Genomic DNA, 18,313 nt, shown 5'->3' on the forward strand with positions numbered 1-18,313 from the left:
AAACATTATACAGGTATATACAAACATCAAGATAATATAAAAAATACGGATTGGGTCAATGGCAAGCCATAGGCCCCCCCAATATCTAGCACCCTTAGAACAGAAGGACGATCAGCCGCGCAATGCTCACTGACCGTATACTGGTGTGTCCGTATATCTGAATCGTGAAAACTAAGGGTACCAGTCATTGCAATTGGCACCGAGTTCGAACCTGCCAATTCCTACATTTTAGCATACAAAAACCAAGTCTAAAATCAAGATTGAGAAAAACACACATTCTTAACCAACATTCTAAATCTAGATCTACAATCACTTTGGTAGCGCCTTGATGAAGCTAGCACGAACCTCAGCTTCTGTGATCATGTCTCATGCTTGAATTGCCCGCTTGATCATAACAATTCGCTTCTCTTTCGCAGTCGTCGCAGTGGATTGGCTCAACACCCACAAATCGCGCAGGTGCTGTTTGACCGGCCCCATGATGGAAACATCCAATGCCTGACAATGTGAGGTGCTGTTCGGGGGCAGTGGATACAGTTCACACCCCAACTCTTCACCAACAATTCTGTCGCTTTCGTCCGTCACATGCGAGTCGAAGTTGTCGACCAGGAGGACCGATAGGTTTTCGATATGCTCGGCCAACACTTCACGAAGGTAAAACTTCCACACACTGCCATTCATCCACGCCTTCTCTTGCGTAGCATAGTGATGGCCTGGTGGGTAGTCGTCAAACTCGTTGGACTCGATCACGCCGCCAGCCGCGCCACGTATAACAAAAAGTATTGGCAACTTGACACCATCACCGCGAACCGTTAACAGCGCTGTCATCCTGTACGAGTGGGTCTCCGAATTGGCCACATAGCTGCCACCGCCGCGGATCGCCCAAATCGTGTTGGGGCACATGTCGTACGTCAATCCAGTTTCGTCAGCATTAAAGTCACAGTCCACGATCACGTCAGGGTGATGAGAGTGGAATTGCTTACCAAAGAAATCCGGGTTTCCTCCAGGTCCACTTGGGTCTTCTTTTGGCGACAGACACGCTGCCTCGAGAATCCATGACGGTCCATAAAGTGCTGGAGAAGCCGCAACAGAGAGCTGTATCCCGACTTCCTTGTTGCCATGTACTCCTCGATCCACGGCATGTTGCCATCGCGCAGGAACTGCATCATGTGCGCGGACGTTGTTGCAACCTCCTGTCGACGAAGGTCCTTCATGTGCGTCACGAACTCATGGCTGTCTGGAACATTTGTCTTGCCGCCACATGCCCCAGTGTTCTTCTTACGTGTCTTGTATCCTTTGAACTCGGCCATCATCGACTTGTCGCGCACCCAATCACGCACACAACTCTCAGCATAGCCCGTGGTCACGATGGCGTTTCTGAAACTTGTGGTTTCGGCCAAGCGGGCGACACTGAGCTTTTGGGCAAGAGTCGGTCGCTTGCGATGTGTTGCTGACATGGCTGACTGGTGGTGTTGTGACATTCAAGGTTATTATGTCGTGGGGTGCAAATCAGTTTAAATTAAGCCGGGAAAGGTTTTAACCAGTCAATGTTGAATAAACAAATTCCTTTGATTTGATTGGCTAGTTCAAATATTAATTCAACAAATTTGGCGCGCCGGTATTCAGCGTCGTTCCCTGTAACTGGAAAGTGATTCTAACCAATAGCGAGCGAGAAACAATTCCAACCAATTGCAATCAAGGACTGAATCCAACCAATTGCTGTCGAGAAACGATCCAACCAATAGCGATTGATGGGAAATTCAAGCAAATAGAGATCGAGAGAAAATTCCAACCAAGAGGGATCATCGATAGAAACGTCCAACCAATAGAAATCGAGAATAGAACCAACCAATCATGATTGATCAAGTGAGTGGCGTTTGGTCGAACTTTGAAAGGAATTGCGCGATAGGCATGAATCTATGTAATGGTGGGGAATAGCCAAGTGAATCGTTATAAGACATCACTCTATATTGCGTAAGTCGTGTAGATGACAACAGCGTAGCCTAACTCACACCTGATCCTCAGTCCCACTGTACGGATTACTAGTAACTAGGGATTAATGTAATGCACTACTCTGGTCCGAAATAGTTGCTAGGTTCGATTGTGACTTGATTTATGTATGTGTTCCTCAAATATGACCTCTGATATTTAATATTTTCGAAGTAAATATATAGTATTATAAAGGTAAATACCCCAAAATTGGCATGCGCCGCCAGTGGCCTCGCAGACCTGGTGAAAGGAGTGCCGTACGTGACCCCCGGCACAAGATAACGGTACGACGTCAATGAAAGATCTATAGTAGGATATTATTGGTTGGTAATGCCGCGATATGCTTGATGACCGACTCTTCCAGCAGGGAACCGAGCATGTCGCGGCCTGGGCTGCCCATGAAACGTCAAGATGGCCGTCTGGACTACAGATAAGCCAGCGAAGCCCATGAGCTTAGGAGACGTTACTAGGAGGATACGTAAAGGTAATCGACTCTTAGTGTTAGCGATGTTAGCTATATTGATTGTCCGGCGAGTGATGCAAACGTCCGAAATTTGGCGCAGTTCACTTGTCAAAGCATATCTCGGGAACAAGAACGAATTGTGTGGTGCATAAACTAGCCAAACAAAGAGGAAATATCTGGCTTTCATTTCCACCAATCAGAAAGAATAAATACGTATATTTACAAAAATGGGACAAATTAGAAGGGGTACCTAACAACTATTTCGGACCAGAGTAGTATTTATTTAATTCAATCACACAAATCTGTGATTTTCAATAGTACAGATTTGGCCGAGTGGTTTCAGTAATGCGATGAAACCTGAAGGTTGAGGGTTCGAGTCCCAAGTTTTAACTTTTCTTTTTCCCAACAGTTTTTTACAACAACGACCAAGCCTTACAGTAGCGAGCGACCCGCCCACAAAATTGCGCGCACCGCAGCGTAGTGGAGGTCGTGTTTATAATTTTGGGCTAGTAAAGCCGCTTGATGACAACGACTTGGTCGGAATGGCCTTATGGGGTGCAAGGTACCAAAGTAAGACTAGTCGTCATCACTAGGCAGTCTGACTAGGGGTGTCGCGTTTGAGTGTAACCAAAGTATGACTAGTCGCCATCACTAGGAAAGTTTGACTAGGGGTGTCGCGATCTTTCTTTGAGTGTGCTCGTATTCTAGGTCAGTGTGGCGTGGACATGCGACGCACGTGGGCCGGTCGGCCTTGAGAGGTAATAGTTGTTCTAGTACTTTGCGTATTCCTAGTACCGTTCAGTGTTAATTCGTGATGCATGCAATCGTATTTTGGACGTAGTAGTGGTATCATATCAAGTGTCACTATAATGTTCTACCCAATTATGTGAAGTATATCCTATGCTAACTTATCCATGATGTTTATGCTTTGTTATCGATAAGGCGACCGTCACATATGTAAATTTCATTCCTTTTCCTGCTTTCCAAAGATGTACTATTACAGTATGTCGTGGTTGAGCATTTCGAGGTATGGTGCACTGTACTACGTAGTATTTGTGAAAGTATTGCATCGTATTTACTCTGATGTTTTGCAGCGTCCAAAGACTTCTATTTTGAAGTTATCGAGCATGAAAAACTGTCCGGATGTGGGCATTGTAAGCACTCTTAGTGTGCTACTGTGAGCACAGATCGCATTTCTTGTTGGGGCTGCATAGCACTTCTGTGGTGTGATGAATTACGTTGGCTTGTATCTTCGATATGAATGCATTGACATCCTACCCGATGGCCGCTTCATGGCTGCTTCTCGTTGCTACCGCATTTTTAATACTCACCAAACGTCCTTTGTTAATGTTGGTCATGTAATGCTTCGTGTACAGCATGAAATTGCCCTTGGCCATGTAGCCACAGCTCCCTACGATGGAGGACAGTTGAGAGTTATAAACCTCCGCTAGGACACTTGAGATCTTCTCAAGTTGTGGGAAATTATCGATGCAGTAGCCACTACAATATTGAGATTAGGTAGGTATTGTAGAATGTGTACACCTCGAGCAATTTTTGTGATTAGAGTAGTGTAAACGGTCAACGAGAAACCAAATGTTGCGGAAAATCCAAGGCTCACGAAGCATGCAGTAGTTTTGGATGTTGCATGCGTTGTCGATGATAACATATCGCTTGCCATCATGTCGCTTTAGCCGCTGCGCCAAAATCGAAAACGGGTGGAAGGGACTCTCGAAATCGTACATCAAGGTGAAGCCCAGGCAAATTGAATGCGGACAGACGAAATGAAAGATGCCTGTGTAATTGGTTAAGTTTCGTTAATGATGTTATAACCACTAGGATACTGTACCTGGAAGTTGGTACTTCGAGCCAAGTGCTAGTTTGGTGCAGATTTTATCTCGCGGTTTTCGAGAGTACTGGCGCAGCGGTCGTACACATGGGGCGCCAGGAAAGCACGACGACAAGTCATCGTCACCAACTGTAGGTTCCGCAAATTGCACATTATTGGCCTCCTTTTCATGTGCTGGAATTCGTGACATATAGTCGCACATCTCCACAAATTGCAAAAGCACAGGGGAAAGGCTCCGCCACATAACATGGTTTGCATTGCGAAGGAGCTGTGAGGTTTGCAAAGCCTTAAAAAGCGTTGGCATTAAGCCCTGCAAAGTGACGGCATCGTCAATGTTGAGGCAATGATGGTTAGCCAGTTGGGCGAGGATAAGCATGGCAGTCTCAGGCTCGTGAATAAGGCCGTTCGGGACGACAGATGTTGAGGACAAATCGTACAGGAAATCTACCCACACCGGGTCACACAATCCCGTGGCACCAGACAGGTCAATTAACTGCTTGACCAGACCGTAGAGAAAAATGGTTGCACTGTCGGAGTGTAGTAGTGCCAGAAGCTGGGAGTGTTGGTTGGCCGACATCGATTTCACCGACTTGGGATAGCCGACAAAGTGACGCAAAAGGTCGCGGGCAGGCTTGCTTCGGATCGCCAATCGATCAGATATAGTAACTTCGGTACCCACGTCAGGGCTAGTCGGGTAACTTGGCGCCCCTCCGGCAAGGTCAGCACGACATGCCAGCTTGGTGCCATCACCAATTAGGATAGGTGCCGTGTCTATAGAGCCGCAATGGGGGCAATTCATACCCTCGTGCAAGTCTAAATTCACCCTACGCATTTAAGTCATGACTGTTACTTCATCGTCCGAATTATTATTTGTCCAAATCTCATTTTTACCTGGACAGCACTTTCCAGCATCCATGAAGAAATGTTGTCCAAGGACAAAACACTTCGCTAATAGTTGCGTAGAACGATGTCAAAGTGCGCCAGACTCCTCGAAGTGAGGTCGGCCCGTCCATCAAGCTCAAGCGTATGAAGCTGCACAGGTCAATGTCGAAGTAAGTGCTCGGAGTGATTCGGACGATCCCTTGCTGGGCTCCACTTCCACAATACTGTTTCGTGCATCCGTCGCCTTCGCAGAGTACAATCTGCACCTGGAGCACATATTAAGTGATGCCGCTGCATGTAGTGTATACAAACCTTAGCAACTTTTTGGCACGTCATTCCAAACACTGCAATAGGGCTAGTAATCCAAGTGCCTGATAACGCAAACGGCAAACCACATGGACAAGCCACAGCGGCGTTGGCAGGCACGCAGTAGTTGTCGGGCATGAACTCCAGCAAGTCAAACCCTCGAGTCGATTTTACAAGCGAAATAGCTTGAGGGGTGGTTGGGATTATATCCTTGTCTTCAATTGTATGTGCTTCTTTTTCAAACACAGCGGGGGGTGAGCACCATTCGCTGTCGTACTGGACAACATCCGCAACGTCGAGTGCCTGGCTAAACTCTTTCCAACACACCACGTGGTGGCAAGTTCGCGTTGTAGAACACGACGTGCATTCCCATACACCAACCCCGACTGCTTGTATCACAACACGGTCGAAAGGGTCAGCCTTTGACGCCACACTTGCACACACAATGCCATGTTCGTCTTTGTCCAAAACGAACTGTATGCAAGGGCAAATGGTTGTGAACGTTCCGTGGTGCGGTCGAATGTCATTGGTGGTCAAAGACTTTACAGCCCTACATTCTACATTTCAGTAACTAAAAGGTTTCATAAGTGCATACCGCACGTGGTAGCAATCGCTGTCAGTACAAAGAGACTCGAACTCGCGGTAGCTCGAAAACGGCATTCGACCCTCGAACAGCGCCTTAGCAACAATGTATCGGCCGTTGTTGTAGCACCGCGTGCAATAATACACTTCATGCGTGGAGGGGTCTTGAAATACAAACAAGGCACGAAATACGTGGGCAGACTTTCCTTTGAATGACAGCTTCAGCATTCCACTGCTACTGCTTGGGAGCAGGTACAAGTGCCCTACATTGTATTTTAGTGGATAAAGATTCCCCCATAAATTCAGACCTGGAACAAGGGTCATAAACATCTTTGCAGACTGCACGGCCCCCAAATACGATGCGCTGTGCATTGAACGGCTTGTTTGTTCGTGCAGCACTTCTCCTTGTTGCCCCCCCGATTGAATAGTATTGTCGCTGTTGTATTGCGTGTCGTCAATGCCAAAGTCAACTTCATCACTGGGGTAGTCGCCAATCTCGCATTGACCAGGATTTACAATGGTGCTTTGAAATGTATTTACCCCACGTTGGGGGCCGGGTGGCGATACTGAGTTGCAGTTAGTGCCCGTTGGATTTGCTATCGTGGGCGCAGCGTAGTTCACAAACGCACGGTCCAGGCGAGCGATATGACGTCGATGTGCCACTATCATATCGCCAACGAAGGGATCAAGACGTTCGTCGCACTGTGAAATTCGAGACTGCTTCGATGGCCCAGTCAAGGGGCTTACGTCAGTGGGCGCCGACCTAATGCAGATCTGAGATCGAATGCATCTGCAGTATGTGTGTGTTACCAGCCACAAGGGCATATGGTTCCATCGTCGCACTCGGAGTTACATTGTTCGCAGTTCCGAGCTCCGCGTTGATCACCGCGACGCTTCATTCCCTTCACAGTACACTGTGAATCTTTTGGGTCCATGTGAATAGAAGGCATTCGTTACCATTGGCTAATTTTTATCCAATCACATCGTCCATAAATTACTGGCTCGTGTCATTTTACAATTTTTCAGCCCATGAGCATCGCGTTGATCCCAGAGTTGTACGAGGCGATTGGCACACCAAATATCTCCAGCAACAACCTTGATACGTGATATATTGATGTCACCGATAACACAGCTTCACGTTCGATGCTGCACCAAAACACCTTTGAATCGCTAACGACCCAGATGTAGCTTTGTTGCGAAGGTATACTTGGGCATTCTTGTAGTATTTTATTATTTTACTCCTCTTTGCATAGCGGGCACTTGTACTGTTGTTTGAGGCCCTTGATTGCAAAACTTCACGTTGGAGCAAGTCAGACATGAAACCAAGCTGGATTCCGGAGGAGTTTTGGAAGCAGCCAAATTACCTTAGGAACACACAGAGTGAACAACGCTTATTGTACCCTAACACACATCTCATCTGAGATTCCATACGAAATGTACGTACTACTCTTCAGGTTCAACTTCTATGACAGCTGTACAGTTCACGTTTTTGACGCCTACCAGAAAGGTTCGGCCTTATACTTTGAGACTGGCCATGTTATTGCGTATCGTCTGAGCCGTAGGCAAGCCCTCGCCTCCGAGGGACACGTTAGCGCGGTCCCTGATGTCGGCAATGTTCTTCAACGAGGGCCTTTTTGAGACTAGCCACGGTTAATTGCATAATATAAAGAAATATTTTATACTACGTATTATTATCTTAACATTCGTATTTATAGGGTATATATTTATTATATTTGTGAGGTCTGTGTTTAGCTCTATTTCCGTCCACGAGGCGTCTTTGGAGGTAAACTTACTGTTACTAGCAGTCGAGTACTTTAGAAGTATTTCTAAGTACTACATGTAGTCCGGAACACTACAGTACGTAAGCACGTGCAGTACGCAAAGTTAGGGAGATTTCGCAAACGTCTCATTACCGTACAGTAATACATGCATCAGCGACGGTTTCGATGAATTAATCAACCAAACCAATACTGTACACTCGTCGCCCAACACGCCCGAAGGTCCAGGGAGTCGCCCGCTTACAAGTGTGAATCCATGCTTTATTTGAGAAGCCCGCCTAATGGAATAAAAACGGCTTTTTCATCCATCTTTCTTCAATGGCTGTAATACTGTAGTATTGACTCCACGTACACTTCTATTTACTATTAATAGTTCTAGTATTTAATACTACCGGTAATATGTATGATACATTTGAAAGCATAGTTAAAAAACTGATCGGAATTTGTAGGAGGCATTTTCGGAGAAATACATTTAAACTAATCAAGTTGAACACGCTCATTTGATTGGTTATAATCACCCATTCTTGACTTGGTGTGTCCAGAGTGCTTCACGATCTGGATGGTGCTCTGATTGACCTCGTCTAGAGTATAGCTGTGGTGATGGGATGTCCCATGTTACCGACTGCCTGTTTGAACTCAGGCGTTCTTGTGTAAATGTGCACAGAAGGAAATGTGCACAGAAGGATTAGCGCTGCCTCGTTGTTGAGAGGACGATGCTTCGCATTTTCTTAGCGATCCTAGAGATCTAAGAGCAGCTGTAATAGTCACTGAACCCGCGACGCATCAACACAGTTGGCGTAGTCACTTTCTGCACGCCCATGACGCGGATGGAGTGTTCATACCCATTCCTACGATGAGACCGTTATCTATCGTTGGTTGGAAGTACATGGTCTCCTGCATGTAGCAGGTCCGCTCGTGAGGAACCGGCAAAGTTGTAGGGCGACGTATGCCAGGTCTAGTCGGTTCATGAGATTCATGGTGCTTTGGACGACCGACCGACAGCTTGGCCTTGAACTCCATTGGAGTGAGGGCTGATTTTGAATTATATATGATAAACCTCATGATGTTCAAGGTTGCATGTTGGGACTTATGCAGTGTGAGGGTTTGAGCAGAATGACCTCGAACAATGTAAATCCGAGAATAAACTTGCCCCAAGGTCGTGCATCTGAAAGTGCACCCTTGAGGATGGGTTGCATCATGTACAGTAGGGAGCCATGCGACCAGTTCGTCATCTTCCACGCTGAGGCACCGGTTGTTGGACAACGATCGACGACGTTTGGAAGTCGAAGTTGTGGATAAAATCCGTGGTGGACGGTGGAGTATGGGTAACTCTGTCTCGGTCGTACCGATGGTAGTCTTCATCGTGACCCGCCAGAGGAAGGAGTAGTTAGCCTCAAAACCTGGAGAAGGCAGGAAGCAGAAACAGACACGTGAGTGGATGGAGGAAGAACTGAAAGTTGGTAACGTCTGACTACACAGAAAAGTAGCCAATCAGACTAGACTATGATTGGCCACGCCATCTGTGATGTTTCGTGGCGAATGTTTGCGCTGTCTTCTACCTGAGTAAAAGGCACAAAAACCTCCTACACAGCTAGTAGAATGCTGCTACCTGACTGACAGGGCAGTGGGGGGGTTCTCTAAAACATCAGGGTGTTCTGACTTCTTTCATGTGCTTCACAAGTGCGTGTGCGTCAGGTAAGCTCGGTACCGCACCATAGTTGCCCGTGTTGCGCTTGCGCCCTTCGAACCTTTGATGTCGGACGGCTTGGTCTGGTCATGGACCCATTCATACACACTATTTTCGTTCTATCCCAGTAGGAACGCAGCGTGATGTTGCGGCGATGATCACAGCATGCATCTTCTGAGCTATAGTTGATCGGGCTCGCCGCTTGATCCCGTGTGGCTGTTCGAGCACTAGCTCAGTAACCATAAGCAGAGTTGATGAAGTTGCAGATGTGATGGCGGTCAATTACATTTAAATTTGCCGCGATTTGCTGTAGCCAATCATATGTTAGTATTTCTGTTCGAATTTTTTGATTTGTAATTAATGACCATGTGTGCTACCAAAACTGCACGGCGCCATTCAACGTCGTTCCCTGTACTTTATGTACAGCGGATCCTCGATTTTTGCACCTGGTATAAACGAATAACCTATGAAAGAGAATGTAATATTTATTCCCTTCAAAGTGAATATTATATTCTCTTTCAAGGCGCTTGAGTTTACAGTTAAACGTGGGGGTGAGCCAGGCTTCGGACTTAATATATCTTTGAGATAATAATCTAGATAAGATAGCAAAAATAATCTATTTCTTATGTGACGTTGGATGCAATGATCTATTTTCTGTGCCGGTAGATATCGATAATCTATTTTCAAGCTTCGTCCAATTATCCTTCTCGAAGACGAGCTGTCTGCTGCTGAGAAGGATGCATTGGTCATGTTCCTGTTGGACCCTGGCACTGTTGCAGTCCCCAGCACGCTGTTGAGCTACGTGGACGAACTTTTGGCTCCAAAACGTCGCCGAATGGGGCCAACAGCAAGCAAGTACAGCTGCTTGAAGTGAAGGTTAGTCGTTCCAACGAGCAACATGGATGAACAGCTCTTCAGCGTCGCAAAGTACATCATGACAGACCATAGAAAGCAGTTGCATCCTGTGAATTTCGAGATGATCATATTCCTTCGCGCGAATCCATCGTATTGAAATGTTTCTCCCTTGTGTAATACGAAGTAATATATTTGAACAATTATCGATATTTTGCATTCGCAAACAATTATTTATTATCGAGGTCGTCGAATATCGTGAAATCTATTGGCCGAGGCTCAATTTTAGATAGTCGCAATAAATATATTATTTCGGAAGCCTGGGGTGAGCAGGTCGTTGTCGACGGAAAATGGCTCAGGTGCAAAGCGATGGCCTTGACTGTCTCAAAGCTGTGGAGTTCCACGGCTTCGCACACACACACTCAATGCCCTTATCAGTAGTACCACTATTTATACTACTATTACTAGTACACTACTACTACGTAGTCTACGGTTGCACGCACATTTCAGGCGCGCAAAGTTAGATTCCGCAACAGAACACATAGCGGCAATCCTCGGACGCAGCCAATAAGTTTACGTGAGGTATGGCAACAGTACAGAGATACAAAATCATTGTAGTCAAACAACAACCTGCTAACAATTCTCTTCATACATCTCGAGTTCCAAGGACAAAAGCTATGCTGCTTCAAATTGTAGAATTCGTACGCAAGCGACGATGAACACGAACACGAGGCGTAGCTAAAGATGTTACGATAGTTTTGGCACAGCATGGTCATGTTGCGTACGATGAAACTGACGAGAAAGATACGAAGGATGTCTACGATCTGTGCAGGATTATCTTTTTAGTCGTGGATTCAAACGAGGACACAAGACAGACAGGTCAGAACAAGTACGGACTGACTAACGACGTTGTTGTTGCTAGAGATAAGTACATCAAATATATGTCTGGTACGATTGAATTAACACCTCGTCGACCTGTTGTTTACATGGATGAATCATATATCCACCAAAACTACGTCCGACACAATGACAGCCTCTACTACCCTGACGACGTCCACAACAAGGCCCCGAAACCCAAGCACAAGGGACAGCCGCTCTGCTTTGTTGATGACATCCTTGACAGCGGCACTGATGAGTCGAAGCTCTTGATCACGCAGGTTCTTTCGAGGCGGCCATAGGCAAACGAAGGCCTATCATGGCATGTTTAATCATGCCTATTTTGTCAAGTGGATGGAAGAGGTAATGGATGAACTCGACTTACTTGGCGAAACTGGCGCCTTGATAGTGATGGACAACACGTCGTATCACAAGGGCGCCCCGTCTGACACGCCAAAAGGCACGTGAAAGAAGCAAGACCTCGTAGCGGCCTGTGAGCGCCTTGGAGTGGCTGCGCCTGCCAATGAGTACCGATTAGGTGTGGCCTTACCTGAAGGATAACGTGGGTCGGCAATACACCACGGACACGGCCATGGAAGACGTGCGGGCGGGCTCGACTTGGCCTTCAGCGAGCTAAAAATGGTGATTTGATTTATCGGCGCCACAAGGACGCGGGAGACGGCGCTTAAAGAGCACAACGATGTCTTGAGGTGATATCATTTTGTTGATTAATCTTTACAGTTCGCGACATGAACATGTGCAACTTTCATACGGATTCGATTTGATTTGGCCGAGTTATGGAAAAATAACACTTCGATGGTTGTCGCCAACTGTTAACCATAGCCAGTAATACTCCAATACGGCTACCGAAAAAGACCACCCCGAAATGGGCTAGAAAATATTCCTTCTTTTACTTTTCTTTGAAATTTGATGGAAAAAGAAAACGAGGGGACGTCTCCGAAATCTCCCTATTATATTTTTACTTAACGCTTATTGGTCGAATTTTTATTTATTCGGTGTGTAGGGTACCCGGATACCTCTAGGAGGTATTCGACATCCGGGCCAAAAGCCAAAATATTCCATCGACTCAGAGTAATTTGATTGGTCAAGTCTCAGGAAAATCGGTAATTCGAAGTACCTGTCGTGCGCTCCGTACGAAGGTGGAAGCATTTACTACACACCCAGAGCTAGAGGCTACGAATGTCATAACGATATCAATTAATTTGACAATACATTACTCTGGTCCGTAATGTTTGTACCATTTTTTTCAACGTTTTGCCATTTTCCCGGAATGTATCCGTTGCTTAATCTAACTGGTGCAAAAGGACGAAGGCTATCTCCTCTTTGATTGGCCAGTTCAAGAAGTTTAATACCGCAGCAAAACAAATCGTTGAGATATGGCTCGCCAAGTGCGCCATGCCTTTTTTTCAGCATAAACCGACCCTCCAGTCAGTCAAAATCGTTGTTGTCGCGTGCACTCGAAGCTTCAAGTCCTTATCTGATGTCTTAACACTGCTGAGGAACTTGGTACGTTTGTTTTGTAGTCTTGAGGACTGATGCAAAGTCTGGCGACGATGATTGTTGCAGCATGCACAAAATCCTCCAGGAGAATGCTATAGAGAAACTTTGAGTGCACATAGCACTAGATTGTATAGCACTATAGTGCATTCATTGACGGCATACCCGTATCTTGAGTCTAGGCGCATCCACAGCGCTCGCATTGCCTCAGCATGCGGCGACAACCGTCGTTGGCCTATTTTGGGGTATAAACCTTGGATAATTAATATATATTTCCTAATATTATCGAGTTAAAGAGGAACAATTAGAAATATTTCGAAAATGCATACTTTAATCAAGTGTAAAATATGGTACAAACATTACGGACCAGAGTAGTATCAAGCAACTTGACAATAATTGTTTCAGATTGCTTCCAAACCCCATTGAGTAAAATAGTTTTTTGTCCGGATGCATTTCTAGGGGTAGATTTGATACACAACGTTTATTCTAGCATTTAATGACGTCATGCTTAAGCAAGACTATTTGCTTATACAGTGAAAAATGACGTGCATTCTTGACCTTTTCCCTGTTTATCGCGAATGCAACGAGGTTCTATCGCATTTTGATTGGCTAGTCCGATTCTTATCCAGATAGACTATGAGTTGGATATTGACGAAAACAACTGTGTTTAGAGAAAGAGCTTAAGGTAGTGCATCGATTTTCTGAACCACATCTAATTCCTGAACCATTTCAATATCTACCAATTAGATCGACCATTTTGGTGATCATGGTTTTCGATTGGATATGATATTATTCGAGGTAGTATTAATTTACATTTCACCGTGATGAAAACCAAGCTATTTTATTACACTATGACAAATAAATTTCATCGCCTCTGGCCATCCATTGAACGATGGTGGCCACGTACGAGCAGATCCATGAAGCCATTCGACGGGTTGAGACAGGCGAGTCAAAAACAGCAGTCGTGCGCAGCTCTCCTGTGACCAAGACCACACTGTTTCACTACATCAAAATAATGAAAACGACCGGGACGGTCGAACGACAAAAGCGTGGGCCAAAACAACTCCTCCCCCCGGGCATCGAAGAGGACATCGTTGAATGGATCGCCGCCATGCAGCGACGTGGATGGCCGGTTGATCGTGCAGCCGTCATTCACAAGGCGTGCCAGGTCCTTTCGCTTCACGCCGGTATCCCACGAAGCGTTTCGCGCGGATGGTATCAAAAGTTTTGTACGCGCAATCCGCGCATATCCGAACGACTGGCGCAACGTCTGTCAAAAAGTCGCAACAAGGTCGACAAGGAAGGTATAATAACATTCTTTAATTCGCTGTTAAAAGCTTGTGTTGGGTTCCACTGTACGGCGCGGAACGTATACAACGTCGACGAGACAAGCTTCAAGACCAAGACACAGTCTAAACGCGTCGTTGCTATTCGCGGGTCCCGCAGCGTGTGGATCGAGGAGAATGCAGAGGCTTATCACCTGACAATCGTGATGACTGCGACTGCAGATGGCACGCTTGTCCCACCGGCATTCATCCTACCGGGAGTTACGTGCGAGACGAGTGTGTTGGACGAATGCTCTGTAGACGGCGCCCTCGTGACCACGGCACCTAAGGCGTTCATGAACTCCACCATTTTCAACACGTGGCTTATTGCCTTTGGCGAATGGAAACTCGAAGCTCGTGGTGGACATCCAGCCGTTGTGGTGCTCGATAACTGTTCCTCGCACCATTGCGTGGAATCTGAGTGGATTTGTGAAACGTATGGGATTTTGTTGGTGTTCTTACCTCCCAATGCAACTCATTTGCTGCAGCAGGATGTTGCAATCTTTCGTTCCTACAAGCGAGACATCAAGAATGCCGTGAAAACGTACCTTCGCGCGTTCAACGCCGTTTCACTACCTCGCGCCAAAGCCATTTCCATCGCTGGTGAAGCATTCAACAAGCTTCGGTCGCGTAATGATCTTCTGGCCAACGAACGACGTGAGCTGTCCGGGATTGTTCAGAATGGGTTTCGTACCTGTGGAACGTGGCCGTTGTCGTTGCCGTTGATGCTCAAGCGCTTGGCGCTTCAAACGTCCAACGGCGTCGACAAGGACATTGGTGCTGCAACGTGGATTAGAACTCAAGTCGCCGCTCGCGAAGATGTTCTGACCGTACCGGCGAGGCACACCGGCAAGGAAAGAAAGCGTGTGTCAACGGACGATGAGTGGTTCTCGATGGCAGGCTTGCATGCCGCTTCCTCCATTCCTAACAAGCGCAAAAAAGCTTTCATTGCAAACAGACGTAAAAAGATCGTGTGAATTTTTAATGACTCAAAGTCGTTTCAGAATCTCCCCCTGTATTTCTATTGCATACAAATCACAAATATCGGTAAATTGAGCATCTCTCAACGTTAAAATATGACCCGTGAATTATATTTTCTCATCATACATCCAGAATCACTTGATTTTAATTAATAGCTGAGCAATGACCCTCCGAAGAATGGATGAAAATACGACCGGAAATGGTTCCGAAAATCGATGCACTACCTTACTGTAAGTTACAGTTAATCCGCTATGCAGAATTCAGTTGTTTTTTAACTTCCGTATTTTTAAGGCCATACAGATAACGACGGCAATAATTGCCAAGTCGTACTGCGCAGAATTTTGGAATATTAATATCCAAACGCCATCACTTGAAATGTGGATAATTTCACACATTCTAGCCAATGGGTGACTGTTTTCACCACGACGGTACGCATGATGTAATGTCAAGTTCGTATCAACAAATAATAGAAAATGGCAATTATTCTGTATCACGACCAGCCGTATGTTCATAATATCCAAGAAGCAAGTAATAAATTGTAAGTGACGCCCCCAGTTACCAAATGCTCAACGATTGACTGCTTACTGTTAACGTAGATTACAGAACGCTACGTGTATACGTAAGCTTACTGTACTCAAACAATCGAGACAATCGCATCAATAGCATCTGCGCGAGAAGTCGGCAAATGGTCAATCGTGCATACTTACATACTTAAGTAATTATATTGAAGAGATTACGAGTATAGTACCGGTCCGGTACCGTAATTATTGGGAAGCTCTTCAGATCATTGAGGCCTCTAATTGGCGGCCGGTAGACAAAGTGTCAGATCGCGGTGATAAGTGGTACAGTACAATATCAGATAGGCATGCAATACCTATCCAAGTTTAAATATCTATCCGTGGGTACTTGGAAGTTAAAATAGCTGACACCCAAATCAATGGTCATTTGATCTTGTAGTTTGTAAGTGAAATCATATCGAACATATTTTAACCTTCCTTAGTCGAAATATATAGCATGCAAATCAATTCAAGTACTGGGCTGTTGTTGAGGAGGACAGTAATACTGTAGTACCTTTCTAGAATATCGGATGCAGGTACTGGTACCGGTACTGTACTGTATACCGAGTACTAGTACGTAGTACAGTAGTGCACGTGCACAGCGAATACAAGGAAATAACAAAAGCCTTCAGTTCTGCCAGGAGATCAACATGCGTGCAACATGAGAGCCTACCTTCTTAAGATGTCAATAACATCACGGCTTGTGAAAGGCATGTTAATTCCATGTACAGTATGTACCGTTAGTGCGTGTGATTTCAATGGGTGTGTGTTTTACGGTATTTTGGCCGATGAAATTGATTTGATATTTTAACACTTTTGCCGTCGTCGTCGTCGTTTAGTTTTGAATTCTCCAATTGGTTGAAAATTGGCCAATCCGACGTCAATAACATCACGGCTTGTGAAAGGCATGTTAATTCCATGTACAGTATGTACCTGTACGTTAGTGCGTGTGATTTCAATGGGTGTGTGTTTTACGGTATTTTGGCGGATGAAATTGATTTGATATTTTGACACTTTTGCCGTCGTCGTCGTCGTTTAGTTTTGAAGTCTCCAATTGGTTGAAAATTGGCCAATCCGACGTCATTTCTGTGACACTTCGATGCAGGTTACAATAAAATACAGAGTAGTACTCGATTTGCAAAATAATATTGATCATACAAATTGCTAGATATTTGAGGAGTACCACTTGGCAATTATTTTCGTCGTTATCTGTATCGTACTCCCTCCGTTCCAAAATAATTGCGCGAATCAGAAAATGGATGTACGCCTCCTCGAATAAAAATACAAACCCTCCAATATCAAATAATCCAGAATGTAATTATACCGGTGTAACGATACAATCGTCCAATCAAAGCATGCAAAATCTGTGTCTCAGGACCAATCAAATGACGGCTTTGTACTTGTGCGCCAGCTCCTGCTGAAACCTTTCGGCAGCCTGGTCATGTAGCTGCCGTTGCTGCGAAGCAAGACCTCCCGAAGGATGGCCTCGCGCTCGTCGTCGGTGAGGTTGCGCCTTTCAGGTGCCATTTCCGGAATGTTGGTGTTATACAGTGTATGTTTTATATGAAAATTTGTATGCACAATTTTGAACGCGGGTAGCGCCGTCAACTCTTGATATTTCCCGCTCATCATCGCACCAATAGTGAGCGCTGGCTACGCTTGTAATTATCCAATCAAAGCAACGCATTTCGAATCCAGGCAGGCGACACCAGGTTTCCAATTTACCTTCGAAATATAATGAGGTGTCATGTACACCCTCCTGAAACTCGCGCAATTATTTTGGAACGGAGGGAGTATGTGATACCGGTACGGTACAGTTAACTCCTCCCGGACTCAGTCACGTGACATTTCATAACATTGGCCAATCAGCTCGTCAGAAGGGTCGGTACAGTGTACTGACAAGAAACTAGCAAGCGTTGCCCTCAACTATACTGGTACATTGAAGTTTTAAATGTTTTTTTAAATGTTATAATTCGTGCTTGTATTGAGATGACGCTTGGGTGGGTTGGTGCCAGCACAGTGTACTGTACAGCAAGCACTCCGGAGTTCTACATTATACCTAGAAGTATGTATTAACAGTAAAATTATTTTCTGTACAAAGGAGTGATGCCTTCAATTCGTACAGTACCTTACAGTTAGGGAAGTTCCACGTAGTTTTCAGAAATAGCATGACCCAATCAAAATCGATTTTTCTCTACCTTTTTCACGATTTAGAAAATGCCTCAAGGATCTCTCTTTTATACTTGTGGTACAGTACTGAGTCGCGTTAGATATCGCAGAAAAAGAGGTGAAAACGTACTAACTGCAATGCATCGATATTCAAGACTGCTGGAGTTGTTGGTCGTATGCTTTCAAGGCACCAGGCATCACTTTCCGGTCTTCTGTGATCCATTTCTTCGCTCGGTCACTCTTCTTCTTTAAGTCGTGGCGCACGAATTCCACAAAAGCAGACACCAATGGAAACGGCAGCGAGTATCGAACGTTGTTGGCGAGCGAGATATTTTGCTCGCTCTCCTCAAAGTTGAGGATAAAATATTGCCACATAAGAATTGCTGAGGACCACACAGGAATTGCTGAGAGCCACATAAGAATTGCTGAATCACACATGCTTTATGCTGAAGAACACATGAGATTTGCTGAATTGAGTATAGAGTATGTTACACAACGAGATCCA

At 45.4% G+C, this 18,313-nt stretch overlaps 3 protein-coding genes across 3 annotated transcripts; 1 reads left to right on the forward strand and 2 right to left on the reverse strand.

The window, feature by feature from the left end:
- Window positions 1–3,723: 3,723 nt before the first annotated feature.
- H257_17864 (hypothetical protein) lies at window positions 3,724–6,437 on the reverse strand (the record flags this gene model as incomplete). Its single annotated transcript, XM_009846816.1, has 6 exons — window positions 3,724–3,860; window positions 4,296–5,119; window positions 5,187–5,443; window positions 5,490–5,790; window positions 6,079–6,328; window positions 6,374–6,437. The coding sequence occupies 6 exons, from the start codon at window positions 6,435–6,437 to the stop codon at window positions 3,724–3,726; spliced, it is 1,833 nt and encodes a 610-aa protein (XP_009845118.1).
- Window positions 6,438–11,368: 4,931 nt separating this feature from the next.
- Window positions 11,369–11,895, forward strand: H257_17865 (hypothetical protein; the record flags this gene model as incomplete). Its single annotated transcript, XM_009846817.1, has 2 exons — window positions 11,369–11,539; window positions 11,797–11,895. The coding sequence occupies 2 exons, from the start codon at window positions 11,369–11,371 to the stop codon at window positions 11,893–11,895; spliced, it is 270 nt and encodes an 89-aa protein (XP_009845119.1).
- Window positions 11,896–17,010: 5,115 nt separating this feature from the next.
- Window positions 17,011–18,183, reverse strand: H257_17866 (hypothetical protein; the record flags this gene model as incomplete). The annotated part of the gene is made up of 2 exons (XM_009846818.1): window positions 17,011–17,152; window positions 17,966–18,183. The coding sequence occupies 2 exons, from the start codon at window positions 18,181–18,183 to the stop codon at window positions 17,011–17,013; spliced, it is 360 nt and encodes a 119-aa protein (XP_009845120.1).
- Between the last annotated feature and the right edge of the window lie 130 nt (window positions 18,184–18,313).

Source organism: Aphanomyces astaci (genome assembly GCF_000520075.1).
Source record: "Aphanomyces astaci strain APO3 unplaced genomic scaffold supercont1.124, whole genome shotgun sequence".
NCBI classification, from domain to species: Eukaryota; Oomycota; class Saprolegniomycetes; order Saprolegniales; family Verrucalvaceae; genus Aphanomyces; species Aphanomyces astaci.